The 17244-nt window shown below is 48.1% G+C and overlaps 1 protein-coding gene across 7 annotated transcripts in view; it reads left to right on the top strand.

Annotated features, from left to right (window-relative positions):
* SDK1 (sidekick cell adhesion molecule 1) overlaps positions 1-17244 on the top strand; it is a 598536-nt gene that overhangs the window by 547362 nt on the left and 33930 nt on the right. For all 7 annotated transcript variants that reach the window (XM_081169333.1, XM_081169337.1, XM_081169338.1 and 4 more), the window contains 3 exons: positions 9021-9136; positions 12446-12632; positions 14741-14878. In XM_081169333.1, the coding sequence (XP_081025459.1) occupies positions 9021-9136; positions 12446-12632; positions 14741-14878 (441 nt within the window). The remainder of the gene's footprint in view (positions 1-9020; positions 9137-12445; positions 12633-14740; positions 14879-17244) is intronic.

Consider the following 17244-nt stretch of genomic DNA (forward strand, 5'->3'; position numbering starts at 1 on the left):
TCTATAAACTGAGGGAGGCTTCATGGATTAGAAAACTCTTAAGTACGAATGCTTATTTCTTACAAGCAAGAAAGAAGCACCAGGGTGCCCCAGCAATCTAGTGTCTGCCAAAAGACACACCTACGCAACTTAGCTCACCCAGGGATGGGAGATGAATTTGTTCAGGTTCCATTTTATCATGAACTTACCAAATTCACACTGCTCAAACCAATGTGCAAACTGAGGCACAGTTCTCCCTTGCGAACCTCACCTTTCTCTGAGCCTCCCCACGCAGTTCTCCACCTACAGAGTGTGTACAAACATGCATCATAAAAATGAATGTATAAGCGAAAGGTGCATGCAAAAAATGTGTATGTTGGTGAAAATTACAAACAAAATTGCATTATGCTAGGGGGAAACAGCTTGCAAAAATGCATACAAGTTTTCACATGGATCTTTCCTTTTTTTAAAAAAAGGCAAACGTAAGCAGAAATGGGGCAAATTAAACTTAAAATTGGAAAATGGAGAATCTGAGAGAAGCCATCATTAACAGATTCTTCTTCTTTGGGAGAAGGCTTTTTTTTGGGGGGGGGATGTACAGCTTTCCTAGCTAGGCAATTCTGAAAGAGAAAACAGTGGTGATGTGTAGTTGAGGGAAATTTAAAGACAACCCTAACGGTACATTTGTGGGAGGCAGTGAAAAAGAAAAAGAGAGCAGGATCCCAGCCTGCCAAGAGTCATTGATCACCTGCTTCGGAGCCTCTGAAGGAAAAGGTGAGCGTGGCCAAGCGCCTGTTCTCAGCTGAATTTCTCCATCACCCCGGGTTGACTGTTCCTGCCATTGGCAAGGTGCTTGTGTCCGTGTTAGAGATGGGCATTAATCTCTGCCTTTCTCAACTTGAACTCTCTGCGCTAAACTCTCAGAAAGCTACATTTCAGGGGGGTGCAAAAAAAGCTGGTGTGCAGCATGTTCCAGGCATACATCATGTGTCTAGCCTTTGGGGGGCTGACAAGGCAGGGACTGATGAGAAAATGTCACTGAGGCAGCTTAGGAGAAGATGCCCTCCTCCCCACGTCAGTCTCTCCAGGGGATGGCAGTACCGAATCGGTGGCGCGTGCCCTTCTGGCTTGCACCCTTTATAAAGACTTGAGGAATGAGATTATCACCCCTCTTTTATTGTCCATTCTGGGTTGCCCAGCTACTGCCACAGTGTCCTTTCTCTTGGCAGATCAAGGTGAGCAGGTGACACAAAGTTTGCAAGGTCTTTAGCTGGGGCAGTCAGAATAAGATCCACTATTTGATTAATGATTCAAAACCCTAAAATGTATTTTATGTAATTGACTTAATTCTATTCTTTGTATATCGTAGTGTTCTTTTATTGCTATGGCCAATGGCTGTCACAAATAAAGATTCATTCATTCAGACTCTCCAGGGGAATAGCAGAAGCTGCCCCTTAGACAAGGTTGGGATTTTGTCCACCTTCCCTGCATTGCCTTCTTTCCCTGGCAGAGGTCTTGGGGGTCTTGGGCCCTAAGGGTCTTTTTCCATCACCTCCTTTTTATTTGCTTCTTTTATTTCTTTCATACCATTTATATCTGGGTAGGGTTGTCCAAACAAAAAGGTTTTCAGCAGGCGGCAAATAGAGGACAGTGAAGGCACCTGCCTGATGTCAATAGGCAGGGAGTTCCAAAGTTCAGGTGCTGCCACACTAAAATATCAACTTCAAAATGGCAGGTGCTGGAGACAGAAGCCAGGATATTCTGTTCTATGATTAAATGGTCTGAAAAATGTTCCAGACTAATGAATGGGCTCTGCCACTGAGCTAAGACCCTTTGCACCCCACCCCAGGGAACCCCTTTTCCAAATCGACCTCTCTGCTGTACATCTACCATGGAACCCCAGTTCAGTCTGGGAGATGGTCTGGAGATCAACCTTTCCTACCCTGGTGCCCTCCAGGTCAACGGTCAGGGATGATGGGAGCCAGGAGTCCAGCAGCATCCGAAGGGCACAACATTGGCTGATCAGATCATTGGGTGACCAGATTCATTTTTTCCCCAGCCCTTTTGGGGCTGGTCAGGAGCAGCTCTCTGATTACCATGGCTGCGGGGCAATTCAACTCATATCTATCTCTGTGCACCCATTCTTTAACCAGGATGGAAATGATGGTCTAGTGATGGCTCCTCTGGGATCAGGAGCACCAGACAAGATCTCCCCCCCCCCCATGGAATCATAGAGTTGGAAGGGACCACAAGGGTCATCTAGTCCCACCTCCTGCAGTGCAGGAATCTTTTGCCCACACCCCTGAGATCAGGAGTCTCGTGCTCTACCATCCCAGCTCAGTCCTACATGGATTGGAAATGGTCCATGCAATTGCCAGCTCATTTCCACCTGAACTCTAGCCACGTTGAATAGCTATGCCAGGCTAGGGATGCTAGCATTGTCTTAGTCCACATGGTAGGAACAAATCTGAGGTCCTGGGCAGGGCTGTCTTAAGCATATACGGTGCCGGGGTGCAAAGATCCGCCTGGCGCCCCCCCCCCCCCGGTTGCCCAGTCCAGGCACGCAGGAGGGGGGAGCCAGTCAGCTGCCTCAGCGTCTCGCTGGCTCGGTCGCCCCTGAACTCACGGCGCAGAGCCACCCGCAGCAGAAGAGCCCACCGCGGCGCTCCAACCGACGGGCGGACTCTTCCCTGGACTCAACTCTCAGGCTCCGGACTCTTGGCCTGGTGTCCCTGAGAGCCCGGTGCCCGGGTGCCCCACTCCCCTAGCGCCTATGTGTAAGGCGGCCCTGGTCCTCGGGTGGAGGGATGTGGGGAGGACAGTGGCCAGTGGTCTGGGATGATGGGAGTCCAACAAGATCTGGCTACAGCTGCACTTCTGTTCCCTGCTGAAAAATGAAACCCTGACCTTTGTATACTTAGGTTGCTTCTTTGTGGTCCGTGACAGTGCTCATGTTCCTTCTGCAACAGTTCTGAACCACAGCCGCGGTCTCCTTTTTTGCATGTGTGCACAATTTCTAAGTCCTGCATAGAGTTGCCCCGTGTCTCCCATTCCACCACTGAGTGCACAACAGAGGCAACCCCTTTCTGGCACCAGCCTCCTCCTGTGTTTGTGCCTGGGGGTGTGTCTGGGACTGCCAATTGATTTCCTGCCTTTGCACTCTCTGTTCTCTTGGCACTGCTACAAAGCCACAGTTAGCAATTCCTATATATATATGTATAAAAAAGAATTAATTAATTGTACCGCTTGCTCTTTTTCTGCTATTTGCTCTTCCTTTCTCTTGAGTGATTCATCAAGGGGGTTGTGCCTGGAAGGTAAAGCAAATCCTTCTCCAAGTAGCAACCAGATACAAAGGGGGGGGGGAGCTGTACCGGATCCCCAAGCAGAAGACGAGAGCTTCCACGAAAATGGCACCTCTTTGCTTGCCAACAACATCATTTAGGCCCTCGGAGTTCTTTGCTGCACCTGTTACGCTTGATAACTGGCACCTAAAGCCACAGGAAAAATGCCACATCAAGCCCTGTTTGCATATGTGTGACAGCAAGGGATTAGCAGGGAGTGCATAGCTTGGAATTGCCAGTGCCTTTTGGATATGAGAGGCCATTAATTCCTCCATGTCTAACATAGATATGCTTGTACTTCTGGGGTTTCTGCCCCTCCCCACGCCATGATTTAAGCGAATGCTTTGGAGTCCCCAATGATTTCTTAAGAATTGTTAAGCTGCTGTTGTTTTTGAACACACTGTCAGGTTAGCATAAATGGCTGGTTCTGTACAGAAACGTGCATTTCATTTTCCCAGTACAGTCATACCTCGGGTTACAGACACTTCAGGTTGTGTTTTTTCAGGTTACAGACCCGCTGAAACCTGGAAGTACCAGAACGGATTATTTCCAGGTTTCGGGGGTCGCGCATGCGCAGAAGCCCTAACTCGCGCTTTGTGCATGCGTAGAAGCGCTGAATCGCAACCCGCATGTGCGCAGACACGCTGCTGTGGGTTGCGAACGCTGCAGGTTGTGAACGTGCATCCCTCACAGATCATGTTCGCAACCCAAGCATCCACTGTAGATCCACTCGGATGTGGGTTTCCAGCTGGTGCCTTGTGACCCACAACGCAGTCATGGCCGGGCCCAGATCAGAATTCCAGGAACAAGAGGGTCTGCAGCGCTTCTGTTGGCTTCTGTGGGTTTTCAACAGAGCTTCAGCACCATGAAATATAGGGCACCTGTGAAATTCTATGGCACTCTGGTGAATTTCATTTCATAGTGACGCCCCTTTAAAATTCAGGACTTCCCCTAAGATCTTGCTGTGATTCCTACATTGCAGGGGGTTGGACTAGATGACCATTTGACCCTCACGGAGGGGAGGGCCCTCAGTGGCTACTTGCCACAATGGCTAAGTGCTACCTCCACAGATGCTTCTGAATCCCAATTTCTGGAAACCACAGGAAGTGAGAGGGTCCACTACTGAGGAGCTCCACAGCCAAGTGAGGGATTTGAATTCCCAATTCCTAGTCCTCTTTAATCCACAGAACACCCCTGTGAGGTAGATTAGGGAGATAGAGGCAATGACTGGCTTCCAGTGTCACTCAGTGAGCTTCATAGCTGAGTGGGATTTGAACTCTGGTCTCCTAAATCCCAGCCAGACACTCTGGATTTGCATTTGTATGTTATTCTGTGTGAACCACCTGAGGGGGGGGGGGCGCTGTTTGGGCTTAAAGGTGGCCTATAAATAAACAAGAACATAACTCTAACCACTAATAGAGTGCAGCGGGTCCGTGCCTAACCTCTGTAGACATAGCCAGGCCCCAAACACATCCCACCCCCTAGAGCAGGAGCAGAGAACTTATACATGTCATTAAGCTTTTGCCAGTTTTCTGCCAATTTATCTCCTTGGCCTGAGTTTATCAGGTTCCTAGTGGCACAAATGCCTATGGCCCACAAGAGGCACCTTTCGCCACCCCTTTCTCCCCCAGCGCCTAAAAAGGACCAGCATGGTGCAGCCATGAACTCACCTGCTGTCTGCAGTTATTTTTCCAGTGAGATCCACAAGAGACTTTTCTAGTTAGAGGGATTCTGTTTATGAAGCAACATTCATTTGCGCTCTCTTGAGCACCAGGCACCTTTGTAAAGGCAGTAATCATTAACAGATGGTGAAGTTTTCTTAAAGTTTATGCAGTAAAACCTCGGTTCCCAAACTCCTCCATTTTGGAACATTTCGGCTCCCGAACGTCGAAAAGCCGGACATTCGGGTTCCAGTTTTCGAACGTTCCTCAGAACCCGAATGTCCAACGTGGCTTCTGATCTTCAAAAAACCTAGCTGTCAGCCAGTCGGAAGCTGCACCTCAGAATTCGAACGTTTTGTAAGTCAAACCTGCTTCTGGAACAGATTATGTTCAACTTCTGAGGTTCCACGGTATACCGCTTGATTCTAAAAAAAAAAACCAAAAACTCACCTCAAAGCAGTTTACAAAAAAAGATAATCAGATTATCAGTATGTAAAATTACCAATAATGTAAAACTTTTTTTAAAAAAAAGTTAAAATAACAATGGACTAAAAACAGATTAGAACTTTCATCTGCTTTGTAAACCTCTGGATAGGCTTGTCTAACAATGATTTTAGCAAATGTTGTGTCATTATTTCTGTTGTTATTATTAATAATAATGATAATCAGTTTTAATTAAGCACTAGTCTAATGGCTATTCTCCATTTTGCCTCTTGCTTTTTAATTGTCCTATCTTGCAACTGAGTTGCCTGTGGCAGACCCGCAGTAAGAAAACAAAAACAAAAACAAAAAACCACCCCAAACTGCCATCAACTTTATTTATGTTTTGGATTATTAATGCAGCTCATAAAATTCCTCCAGTTAGTTTTGATTGAATTGTTTCTTCTCCTCCTTTTTTTTTTCTTTTTTCTTTGGGGTGTGCGATTCTGTCGTTTAATGGAGCGGTAAATAAGAATTTCTGATAATGAGCCCAAGCATCTGTCACAACAACCTGGCTGTGGTTATTAACATTTCCATTAACGGCAGGGTGGGCAGCGATAATACGGAAGCGGCGCAGTTAGAACAAAATAAATAGTTGGTGTCAGGCTGAGTGGGTGTTAATTACTATTTTATTTCGTAACCCCAGAGAGAAGGAGGGAGCGGAAATATATAAATATATAACGACCACGCAGCTGGCGAAGGTCACTGTCCGTGAAGAAAAAAGCCTCAGGAGGAGCAACTAAGGAGGGTTCTCTCGCCTTCCTTGGGTGGCAAACAGTTTATGGCTTCCATTTGCAGCCCGTTAAATGGGTGGGGAGGGAGGAGGCAGCCTCTCAAGCACCGTGGGCAGAGGTTATGACAAGACCATCTGCAGGCAGCTTGCTGCTTTCTGGTCTCACTTCGACACCCCTGTAAAAGTTAGTTCCTAGCAAAAACACAAAACAGGCTTAAGTGGGTTCGGAGGAAGCCGTTTGGGCACCTGGGGTGGCATGCCCAGGGGCAGGGCAAGCTGCCCGTAGGGGCGAGGCAAGGGAGAGGTGAGACGCCCATGGGGTGGAGCACACTGTGGGGCCTCTGGAGTCTGCCTGCCTTCTCCCACTCAGCTGCCCTACAGCGGGCAGACCGTTTGGGCAGCACGGAGCCTGTGTGCACCAAAGCCACCGCCTCTCTTCCAGAAGAGACACATGGCTTGGGTGTGCTGCAGGCCCTGCGCTAAGTGCTGCCACATTTTGTGACACCCCCCCCCAGTGGTGACACCCGGGGCGGCCTGCACCTGTTGGGATGCGTCCGGGGAGACGGGGGCAATTGGCAGGCCCCCAGCTGGCTCCAGCCCTCCGGCCAGCACCCAGACAAACTCCAGTTCTCGGCACAGCATCAAAAACTGTGATTCAAGCCTCAGAGACCTTTAGGGACTGAGCACGCAAGCCAGCAGAGATAAGAACTCTTCACCACAGAAGTAGCGGACAGAGGCATATGTAAGCATATTTGTTGTTGTTGTTGTTTAGTCATTTAGTTGTGTCCGGCTCTTCGTGACCCCATGGACCAGCGCACGCCAGGCACTCCTGTCTTCCAATGCCTCCCACAGTGGACTCAAGCTGGTAGCTTCGAGAACACTATCCAACCATCTCATCCTCTGTCGTCCCCTTCTCCTTGTGCCCTCCATCTTTCCCAACATCAGGGTCTTTTCCAGGGAGTCTTCTCTTCTCATGAGGTGGCCAAAGTACTGGAGCCTCAGCTTCAGGATCTGTCCTTCCAGTGAGCACTCAGGGCTGATTTCCTTCAGAATGGAGAGGTTTGATCTTCTTGCAGTCCATGGGACTCTCAAGAGTCTCCTCCAGCACCAGAATTCAAAAGCATCCATTCTTCGGAGATCAGCCTTCTTTATGGTCCAGCTCTCACTTCCATACATCACTAATGTGAAAAGCATTTAGTCAGCAGCAGGACAAAGGAAAAACATGTTCCCAGCAGACTGTGCTGGAAGGAAACAGACATGTGACATACAACAACTCCACATGCCTGTTCTAAAGGTGGAACGGAACTATATCCTAACAGCACCCACCACCCACCCCTTCGTCCACCCCTGCCCATGCCCTTGGTCTGCATAAAGATGTGCTAGCAGGCCATCCCTCGTGCAAGGAGCAAATACACAAGTATCCCAAAGCAGCAGGTCTGATATCTAACTCCGGATGAGAATACTGTTTCAGACCAGGGCTGGCTCTGCTGTGATGGAATTCTCCCCCAGGAAATCACATCCCTGTGCACAGAAAGCTAGCATGTCAACAGAAAAGCCTAAGCTAGGAGCTTTCTCCCTAGCTTTCTAAGTGTGGGGTTTTTCTTTCATTTGGTATGGAAGAACACTTAGCCTCATGCCTCTTGAGTGCTTTTCAATGTATATATGATAAAACTTTGGGCTTATTGATAAAAAACAGAAAAGCTATTTTAAAATATTCAAAACCTGCTTAAAACAACAGTAGCTTAACAGTCATAAAGCACATGTAATGTCTGGATAGGTTTGCAAAAACAATAATCTTTTACGCAGACCCCAAAAACAGTTCAGCGAAGGCGCCTGCCTGATGTCAATAGGCAGGGAGTTCCAAAGTGTAAGTGCTGCCACATTAAAGGATTTATTTCTTGCAAGTTCAGCGCAAATATTATGTGGCACTTGTAACTATGCCAGTTCAGCAGATCAATACAGTCGAGTGGGCACCTATGGGGTAAGGTGATGGTGTAGGTAAACTGGTCCCAAAATGTTAATAGTAACACCTTGAACTTGGACCAGTAGCAAATTGGCAACCAGTGCAGATCTCTGAGCAGAGGTGTTATGTGCTGGCATGGCCTCACTCCTGTCAGCAATTGGGTTGCAGCACTCTGCACTGGCTGCAGCTTCAAGTTCAAGGGAAGCCCCACTTGGAGCGCATTGCAGTAATCCGGTCTTGAAGGGTTGGGTGAACTATTGCCTGAAATCGACAAAACACACATAATAAAAACAGAACAGCCAGGCAGAATCCAATCCCCTATTTGTTATCCCTCCCTGTTGAATGCAAGCCCCCAGCAGAAAGTGTTACAGCTCTTCAGGCAAGTGTTTGAGGAGACCTCTGTGCGAAATGAATTCCTTGATTCAGGGGCTGCCCCATGATGCAGACAGCGCTCTCTCTGCATCCTTTAATTCATTCTGAATGCATTGCCTTCTACTTTTAAAAGCATTCTGTGTGCACTTTTGGTGCAGAATGTGTTTGCTGCTTTCAACACTGTTTGTTTAAAGGAGTGGGCAAGGTTTCCAAACACTTTGTAAGAGGCAAGAGCAGCCTCTGGGGAACACAACTTGTGTGCTTGTTTTTATTATTATTATTTGAATTTATATACCGCCCTACACCCGGAGGTCTCAGGGCAGTTCACAGAATAAAATCACAATCTATAAAATCAAAATAAGAACAATAACCCAATAACACGCCCCCACCGCAGCCTGAATCCCCCCTCCCAGCTCAAGATGCCAGCTCTGACATTCACTTCTCATTCTCCTTCTCTGCCCTCTCTGTTCCCCTCTTCTCTCTTCCTCCAGCACCAGCGATGCCGCCCCAGAACATCCAAATAAGTGCTCTCTCCGCAAGCCAGCTAGAAGTTGCCTGGGACCCTCCACCAGTCGACAGCCAGAATGGGAATATCCAAGGCTACAAGGCAAGTGCTCTGTGCGTGTGTCCACTACTGCAAATCTTCTTCCTATTGTTATTAATATTTCCAGCTTCCATAAGACTTGGGCACAGAGGTGGGGGCTGGCTATTCCTCTCTGCTGCAGCCAGGTCACTTCACATGTGGCATGACCCGGATGCAAAAAGAGAGGCACCTGCAACAGGCAGCTTGCAGCGACTTAAAATCACAAACAAGTTCAGAAAGAAAGTGCACAAGCAACATGCAGATCCCCAACAACTGGTATCTGACCAACTCAAACCACGATGATGGATTTAGACTCTCTCCAAAAATTTGCTCTGATAAATGGAATTTTTCTTCAACCCTCCCACTCCCCTTTTCCTTTTGTGCCTTTTCAGTGGTAAGTCTTTGCACAGGACTTGGAGATTACCACTGCAGTGTGGCACATCTGATCTGGATAATGGCAGAGGAGAGACTGGGGCCAGTTCCTCCTTGTCCAGGAAGGGAGCAGCTGGTATGCCAGCCCCAGCTGGGGGTGGGGTGGGCACATTGGCTTAGCTAGCTCCTCAGGTGCCCAGGGCAGTGCAAATGCCCTGCACCCGGGAGCAGGGCTGTTGGAATCAGAGGGTCAGAAGGCCAGCTGGAGCGTCTCCCTTCAGCCTTGCCGCTGTAGAGATCCCTCGACCTCTGCTCCGACGTGATCAGTGACTCAAGCTTGCAGACTTGAGCACACTTTACTTTTCAGTGTAAGCTGCACAACAGAAGAGGCTTGAGGCTGTAAACACATACTAAACTACGCATTTATTATACATAAATCAGGACAAAGAAAACATGGCATCTCTCCTTGCCGTCTTCTCGGAGAGAGACTAAAAACAAAAGCGTTACAGAGCGGAAGTTCTGCTCACGCCATCAGTCTGTGCTGGAATGTAAACAGACATGTGACACACAACAATCCCATGTCTGCAGCAAAGGGTGGAATGGAATCCCAACAGGGGCAAGCTAGGGCAGAGCATGCTGCACAGAACCTCCACAGAGTCCGCCAGCCCCATGTTGCCGTTTCGGGCAGCGCAGAGCCTGCTGGTGCCCGAGCCACCGCGTCACTCCCCAGGAGAGACGTGTGACTCGGGTGAACTGCAGGCCAGGCCCCATGGTCACCCCCCTCTATGATAACACCCGGAGCAGCCCGCACCCACCGCACCCCCCTTCCTACGCCACCGGGTGGGCACACTCATGGCTGCCACCTGTATATCCATTAGTGGCGCTAGATCTAGGATCATACTCAATATTTCTTCTTTATTTATATTTAAAGCTATTTATTGCATTTGCATCCCATGTTTCTTTCCTGGGAGCTCAAGGTGGTGTACGTGTTTCTCACCCTACTTATTTAATCCCCACAACATCCCTGTGTGGTAGGTTAGGCTGAGAGAGACCATCCCTGGCTTCTAGGGTCACACAGCGAGCTTCACGGCCGAGTGGGGATTCGAACCCAGGTCTCCTAGGTCCTTAATTCATTATTTCTTTCCCAACTTTTTCTCCAAAGAGCTTAAGTTGGCATAAATAGGTCTCTACCCTCAATTTATCCTCACAACACCCCTGTGAGGTAGACTATACCGAGAGGCAGTGACGAGCCCCCAAGGTCATCCAGCGATCTTCGCAGCCAAGTGGGGATTCGAACCCAGGCCTCTCCCAGGTCCTAGTCCGACGCTCTAGCCACTTGGCCGTGGCTCTGTTGCAGTTCTGTCGCTTTGAGAGGCCACAAGCAGCCTGCTGCTTGCAAGCCCTGCGACTTGGCTGGCGCTCGTTGCCTGGCTCATCCCCCCCCCACCTGTGTGTCAGAGCAGCAAATGGAGCGAAGCTGAGCCAATGGAAATGATCTGGCATCGCCTCTTGGCAGGCGCAAGCTACCTGCTATAACAATTTGTGTGTTTTCCGCTTTTGTTTGTGCACAGGCTGTTCTAATCGCTTGGCTCGTAGCACCAAGGCAGAGTCTTGGCTGGGCTCTCGGGTCAGGCTCCCAGTTTGTGCAGGAGAGGCTCAATTAACTGTTACACCCATTTGTGGCTGTCCCACAGCCAAGGTGGGGTTCCTGCTGGGGTGTCGTTAGGGGGAGAAGAGAGTGTCTGCAGTTTTCCCACCAGGCACTGAAAAGGCCACAGATGTGGCATGGTCATGAGAGCAGCCCTAGGGGTCCATCTAAGCATCCTTGTCTCCATGGCAGCCAGGTGCATCCTGAGAAGCACCCAAGCAGGGTGGCTGGGCAGTAGCTCCACCCTGAGTTGCCCCCTCCCTCCCCCCACTGATATGCAGAGGCATGGTGCCTCTGCAGAAGCCTTGTGGCTAGTAAATTTTCTTCTTCTTTGGCGATCCCTCGTAGCCGAGTAAGATTGTCTTCCATAAACACGGTCTTAGCAGTGAGTCCGCAAGTGACTGTGGAGGCCAATTCTGGATCCACACATCCTTCCACAGTGGGGACATTGGTTTCTGGGTGGGAGTTGATCACGGTGAGGGTTTGCCAAGTATGCCTTCCTCTTAGCACATTTCTCCCTTGCGTCCTGAGTTTGAGTGTCTTCAAAGCCCATGGCACCTTGGTAAAGGCTATTCTCCTTGTGGCTAGTAATAACCATGGCTGGACCTCTTCTCCTCCACCAATTAGCCTAATCTTATCTTAAAGCTACATCTTGGAAGTTGAATGTTGGAAGATTCAGGACGGCAATTCACACAGTGCATAGCTGAGCTGTGCAACTCACTCGCACAATAAGTGATGATAGCCACCAGCTTGGATGGCTTTAAAGGAGCACTGGACAAATTCCCAGAGGAGAGGACTATGAATGGTGACTAGCAATGGTGATTCCATGGTTGGAGGCAGCAAAGCTTCTGAATACCAGTTGCTGGAAACCACAGGTGGGAGAGCGCATGTGGTTGGCCACTGTGAGAACAGGAGACTGGACTAGATGGGGCATTCGACAGATCCTTCAGGACTTTTCTGGTGTTCTTACGTTAACTTGCAGCAAGAATTCCATAAATCAGTTACGCCTTTTGCCTGGCCTGAATCTCTTGATGCTCAGTTTCAATAGATGACCCCAATCATTATGGGATGAGAGAGGGAGGAAGACACTTCTCTCCTGCTTTCTACCTTTCCATTTCCTTCAAACTATGTCAAATTTTATTTGCTCCTTACCGGAAGACCAATGGACACAGCAAAGAGAGAGAAAGAGGTTCAAAAATCATTAATTTATAGCATGTCGTGGGGGGTGAGTTAGAGGCAGCAGAGGAACAGATGGCAACTTTAGAGAGGCAGGGTAAAAATCCACATTAAGTAACCCTTTCTCTTCCAATTAGGTTTACTACTGGCAGGAGGAGAGTCAGAATGACACGGAAAAAGTGAAGGTCCTTTTCCACCCGGAGACAAGCATTCGGCTGAAGAACCTCACCAGTTACTCTAAGTACTTGATCTGTATCTCTGCTTTCAACGCAGCAGGTGATGGGCCAAAGAGCAGCCCTGGGCAAGGCAGGACCCACCAAGCAGGTAAGGATGCCACTGCCATGTACGAAGCATGGAGAAGCTGGAACCTCTATTGCCTGACCTCCAACTCTGTGTGTTCCCCTCTGTGTTTTAAATAGAAGGCTGCCAAAGCCACACATCCTTGGAATGTCATAACGATGAGACATAAGGATGAAGCCTGCCTCAATAACCCAGGACCTTTTCCAGAATGTCTGACTCCTGCCCTGTCCTCAAAGCCGAATGCTCTCTGACATTACGAAGATGAGCATTTGGGGGCATTTACCAAACTACTTCCCTGCACACATGGGCAATGGGACATCAGAGGCTTCCTCGAGCTTCCTTTGCCAAGCCGCTGCCCACCAGTGGCTGGGACCGATGGGAATTCTCGGTCAATACTTATGGAAGACACAAGATTGGCAAAGGCTGCCTTAGAGCTATACACACATCATTCCAGACACCCATTCTATGTGCAGTGGGGGGTTGAGATCACATTGATCTGACATCCACTCTTAGGACGAGTGGCCTTCATAGTTTTTGCACAGATTGAGGCTACACATGTCAAACATGTAGCAGATTGTGCCAGAGCAATTCTGATCAAACCCACCCACAGCCCACAACAACAAACGTTTATACTGCTACAGCTCTGCCTGCGTTGTTGTTGTTGTTTAGTTGATTAGTCGTGTCCGACTCTTCGTGACCCCCTGGACCAGAGCACGCCAGACACTCCTGTCTTCCACTGCCTCCCGCAGTTTGGTCAAACTCATGTTGGTAGCTGCGAGAACACTATCCAACCATCTCGTCCTCCGTCGTCCCCTTCTCCTTGTGCCCTCCATCTTTCCCAACATCAGGGTCTTTTCCAGGGGGTCTTCTCTTCTCAGGAGGTGGCCAAAGTATTGGAGCCTCAGCTTCTGCCTTCATAAGGCTCCTTATTTATTTATTTTCCTTCTAAGACAGCAGAGAGGAAACCTGTGGCTCTCCAGATGTCATGAACTACAACTCCCATCATTCCTGACTATGGGCTTTGTTGGTCTAGGGCAGATGGGAGCTGTGGTCCAAGGACTTCGAGAGAGATGTTGGTTCCCCCAACCCCACTGTTCTGAGGCCTCCAAATACAGAAAGGGAGCAAGGTTTTTAGACTTTTAGATGTCAAGCACTGAACAGTCACAAGGCAGTTTCACTTGGCAAGTGAGATTAATGGATTTTTTTTTAAAAAAAAGAGGTGGTGCTTTGGGATCTTCTAACTAAAATTACTGCTGCAAAAGACACTGAAGCAGACTAGACTACAAAGAGGATTCTGCCATAGGCCACGTTCCCATCTGACATGCCACAGACACGGCCGTGTATGCTGGTTTAGTTCATGTCCATCTTTTATCTACCCCCCCAAAAAACCATCTTTGATCCAAACTGAGAAAAAGAACGACCAGTAATGTGTGCACAGCCGTAGATTATGAGCAATGTCATGGGCTGGAATAATACAGGACCGCCTCTCCTGGTATGCCCCACAGAGAAACCTACGGTCTGCAAATAATAACATCCTCAAGGTCCCAGGCCTCAGAGAGGTTAGGCTGGCCTCAACTAGAGCCAGGGCCTTCTCGGCTGCGGCTCCAAACTGGTGGAATGCTCTGTCACAAGAGACTAGGGCCCTGCGGGACCTGACATCTTTCCGCAGGGCCTGCAAGACAGAGTTGTTCCGCCAGGCCTTTGGTCAGGGCGCAGCCTGACTCCCTCCTCTGGCAACCTGCACATAATTCTGCTTAATTGGTTGCCATCAATTTGATTTAATTAATTTTTATAATGAAATATTTTTAGATTGTGTGATTATTTGACTGATTATTTGATTGTTGTTAGCCGCCCTGAGCCCGGCTTTGGCTGGGGAGGGCGGGATATAAATAAAATTTATTATTATTATTATTATTATTATTATTATTATTATTATTATTATTATTATTTATACCCCGCCCATCTGGCTGGGCTTCCCCAGCCACTCTGGGCGGCTTCCAAAAGAATATTAAAATACTATAATACATCAAACATTAAAAGTTTCCCAAAACTTTTAATGGAAACCCAAACCGAAGGGGAGTGGTGATCTTCCTGCTGCTAAGTGTTTCTGCTGATGTTCATCCCTCTTTCAGCTCCAAGCGTCCCCAGCTTCCTGGCTTTCTCAGAAATCACTTGCTCCACCGTCAACGTGTCTTGGGGGGAACCAGCTGCAGCCAATGGCCTTCTGCAGGGCTACCGGGTGATCTATGAGCCTTTGGCCCCAGTGCAAGGTAAGAGTGCCGAGGAGAGATCAGTGTGCCCAACTGGGGAACACTGCACATTGCAGTTGTGTGTCTGGTCTCCCAATATACAGTATATGTCCACCCACCCCTTTGTACATCTCCATTAACTGGGGTTTGCCATGACCTCATGGATGGAGAAACGAGATGATTCAGCTTTAATTTTTCATTGTATCTCTCTATGTATTCCCCCCCCCCCACACACCCATTTCCAGAGACCCCCAAAGAAGTGGGGGCCCACCCTGAGTTCTTTTCTGTTGAGATTTTTTCTGCTCAGGTGACTTTCACTTGCAGTCCCTGTTTATGGATTCTTGAATGTTTATGGGATGCTGCTTTTAACCTGAGTCACAGATGACAACAAAGAACCCTGCAGCTGTTTCTCACAGCTTGCTCTAAAACAGCTTGAAATGTGCATTATTGGGGGGGGGGCGAGGTCTCTTTCATCTCTAATTTCTCTGATCAGTTAAATGACACCCCCTCCGGAAACACTGGGTGATGTCCAGTGTGATTTTCCTCTGTTGGGCATTTGAACAATAATATGTCTCTGAATTAAAATATTAATTAGAAAGAAAATTTGAACTAGACTTGTTTCTTTTCTTTCTTTCTTTCTTTATTTAGATTTAGCCAATAAAAGCTGAGATAAATATCTTTAATATAACTTAGTAATAAACTAAAGAGATGGTTGATAGCACGGCAGATGTAATGTGCTCTGAAAAGTTTGATCCAACCAGCTTCTGTCAGATTTTAAATGAACTCTTGTGTTGTCCAAGGAGTTTGACACTTTTCGGGAAACTTTGAATATAACACAGCAGTCAAGAAGGCAAATGTAATATGGGGGGGGGGGGAGCATTTTTCAAGAGATTGAAAATATTTCTTTTTAAATAAACTACTATTATGCCACTCTTAAAATCACCTTTAAAACTCCAGGCCATCTCCGCAGGCCTTCCCCACTGCAGGGAGGTGGGACCGATTCAGATAGCGCGCCCCCATCACTTAAAGGATCCAAATGGTTTCCAAATAGTGGTAGGAGATGTTTTATCCCATGCTGATGGCCTTCCAGCTGATTCCATGGTGGCCTGCTGGAATGCAGAGTTAACCGGGGCTATTGACTTCCCTCGCCAATTGCATGGATGGCCCTGTGGTTTTCCCTGGAGCTGATGGCGATGAAACAATTGCTGAGACAGCTAGAGTGCCTGTGGAGGAAAACTCATTCTGAATTGGACTGAACACAGGTTACAGCTCAACGTCGAGCCTACCAAGTGGTGATATCGATGGTGAAGAGGACCTTCTTTGCCGCCTGTATTGCATCTGCAGAAAATAAATGTAGCCTATAGACCTTAAGCTCTCAGGCTTAAAATCTAAAACACTAGACACATTCCAGAAGGAGAAAAGATGCTTTGACACAAGAATCAAGGCTGTGTGCACACAGCAGTTTAGAATGGATTGAGTGCTTCCTCCTTGAGCACATTTTTCGTGCCACCCACATGGCATTGTCCTCATCCAAGTGGCAACCTGCTCTTTCCACCTATTTATTTCAGACTTTAGCAATCCATGGATACTGCAATTTGCCCAACTGTGGACATACTGAAGCACATTGTGGGGGCAGTTTGATTTGGTTTTTTGACATGAGTGGTGATGTTTTGCTGGGTGCTGGAACTGAGGGAGGGTGGGGAACTACTCACTGAGGAGAGGGGACGGCAGAACGCAGTGTGACTTCATCCCACCATTCCCCACCCACTAGAGTGGACGGGACATACATAGACTACATTCACACAACAGTTTATTCCATTTCTCCGATGTTTCCCTGTTAATTTCTCCATTGCCTTTGGGCTTCTGCGCGACATAACAGCCGCTTTTAGAAAACTATTGGAAAATAGCACATGTCTAGTGCTCATTTCCATGTTCTTTGATTTTAAAAAAATCCTTTTGCAGCCACCTTAACCCAGAAAATCACAGAATTGAAGTGATGAAATCTGGGGTGGTATTCACAAGGGACACACAATAATAGTTCAGCCATCAAAGACCAAGGAAAAGAGGTGGCCATCTAAAGCTATCAAGAGATGGGCACCTGACTCTTCCCTATAGGGAGGGAATTCCACAGCTTTGGAAGTCATTGCAGAGAAGGCTGGTTTCAAGTCATCACCCCCCACACCTTCAATGGCACCCTAAGAAGAACTCTCCTGCTGCAGATCATAACAGCCTGACTGGCACATAGGGGAGGAGGTCCTCTTGCAGGTATTTGGGGCCCAAGTCATTTAGGGCTCCAAACACCAAGGTGAGCGAGCCCCTTGAACTCGGCTCCGAAGCAAAGAGGCAGCCCGAACAGGCTCCATGCTCATCCTAACAGAGGCCCCAGG

This window comes from Podarcis bocagei (assembly GCF_964188305.1).
Source record: "Podarcis bocagei genome assembly, chromosome: 14".
NCBI classification, from domain to species: domain Eukaryota; kingdom Metazoa; phylum Chordata; class Lepidosauria; order Squamata; family Lacertidae; genus Podarcis; species Podarcis bocagei.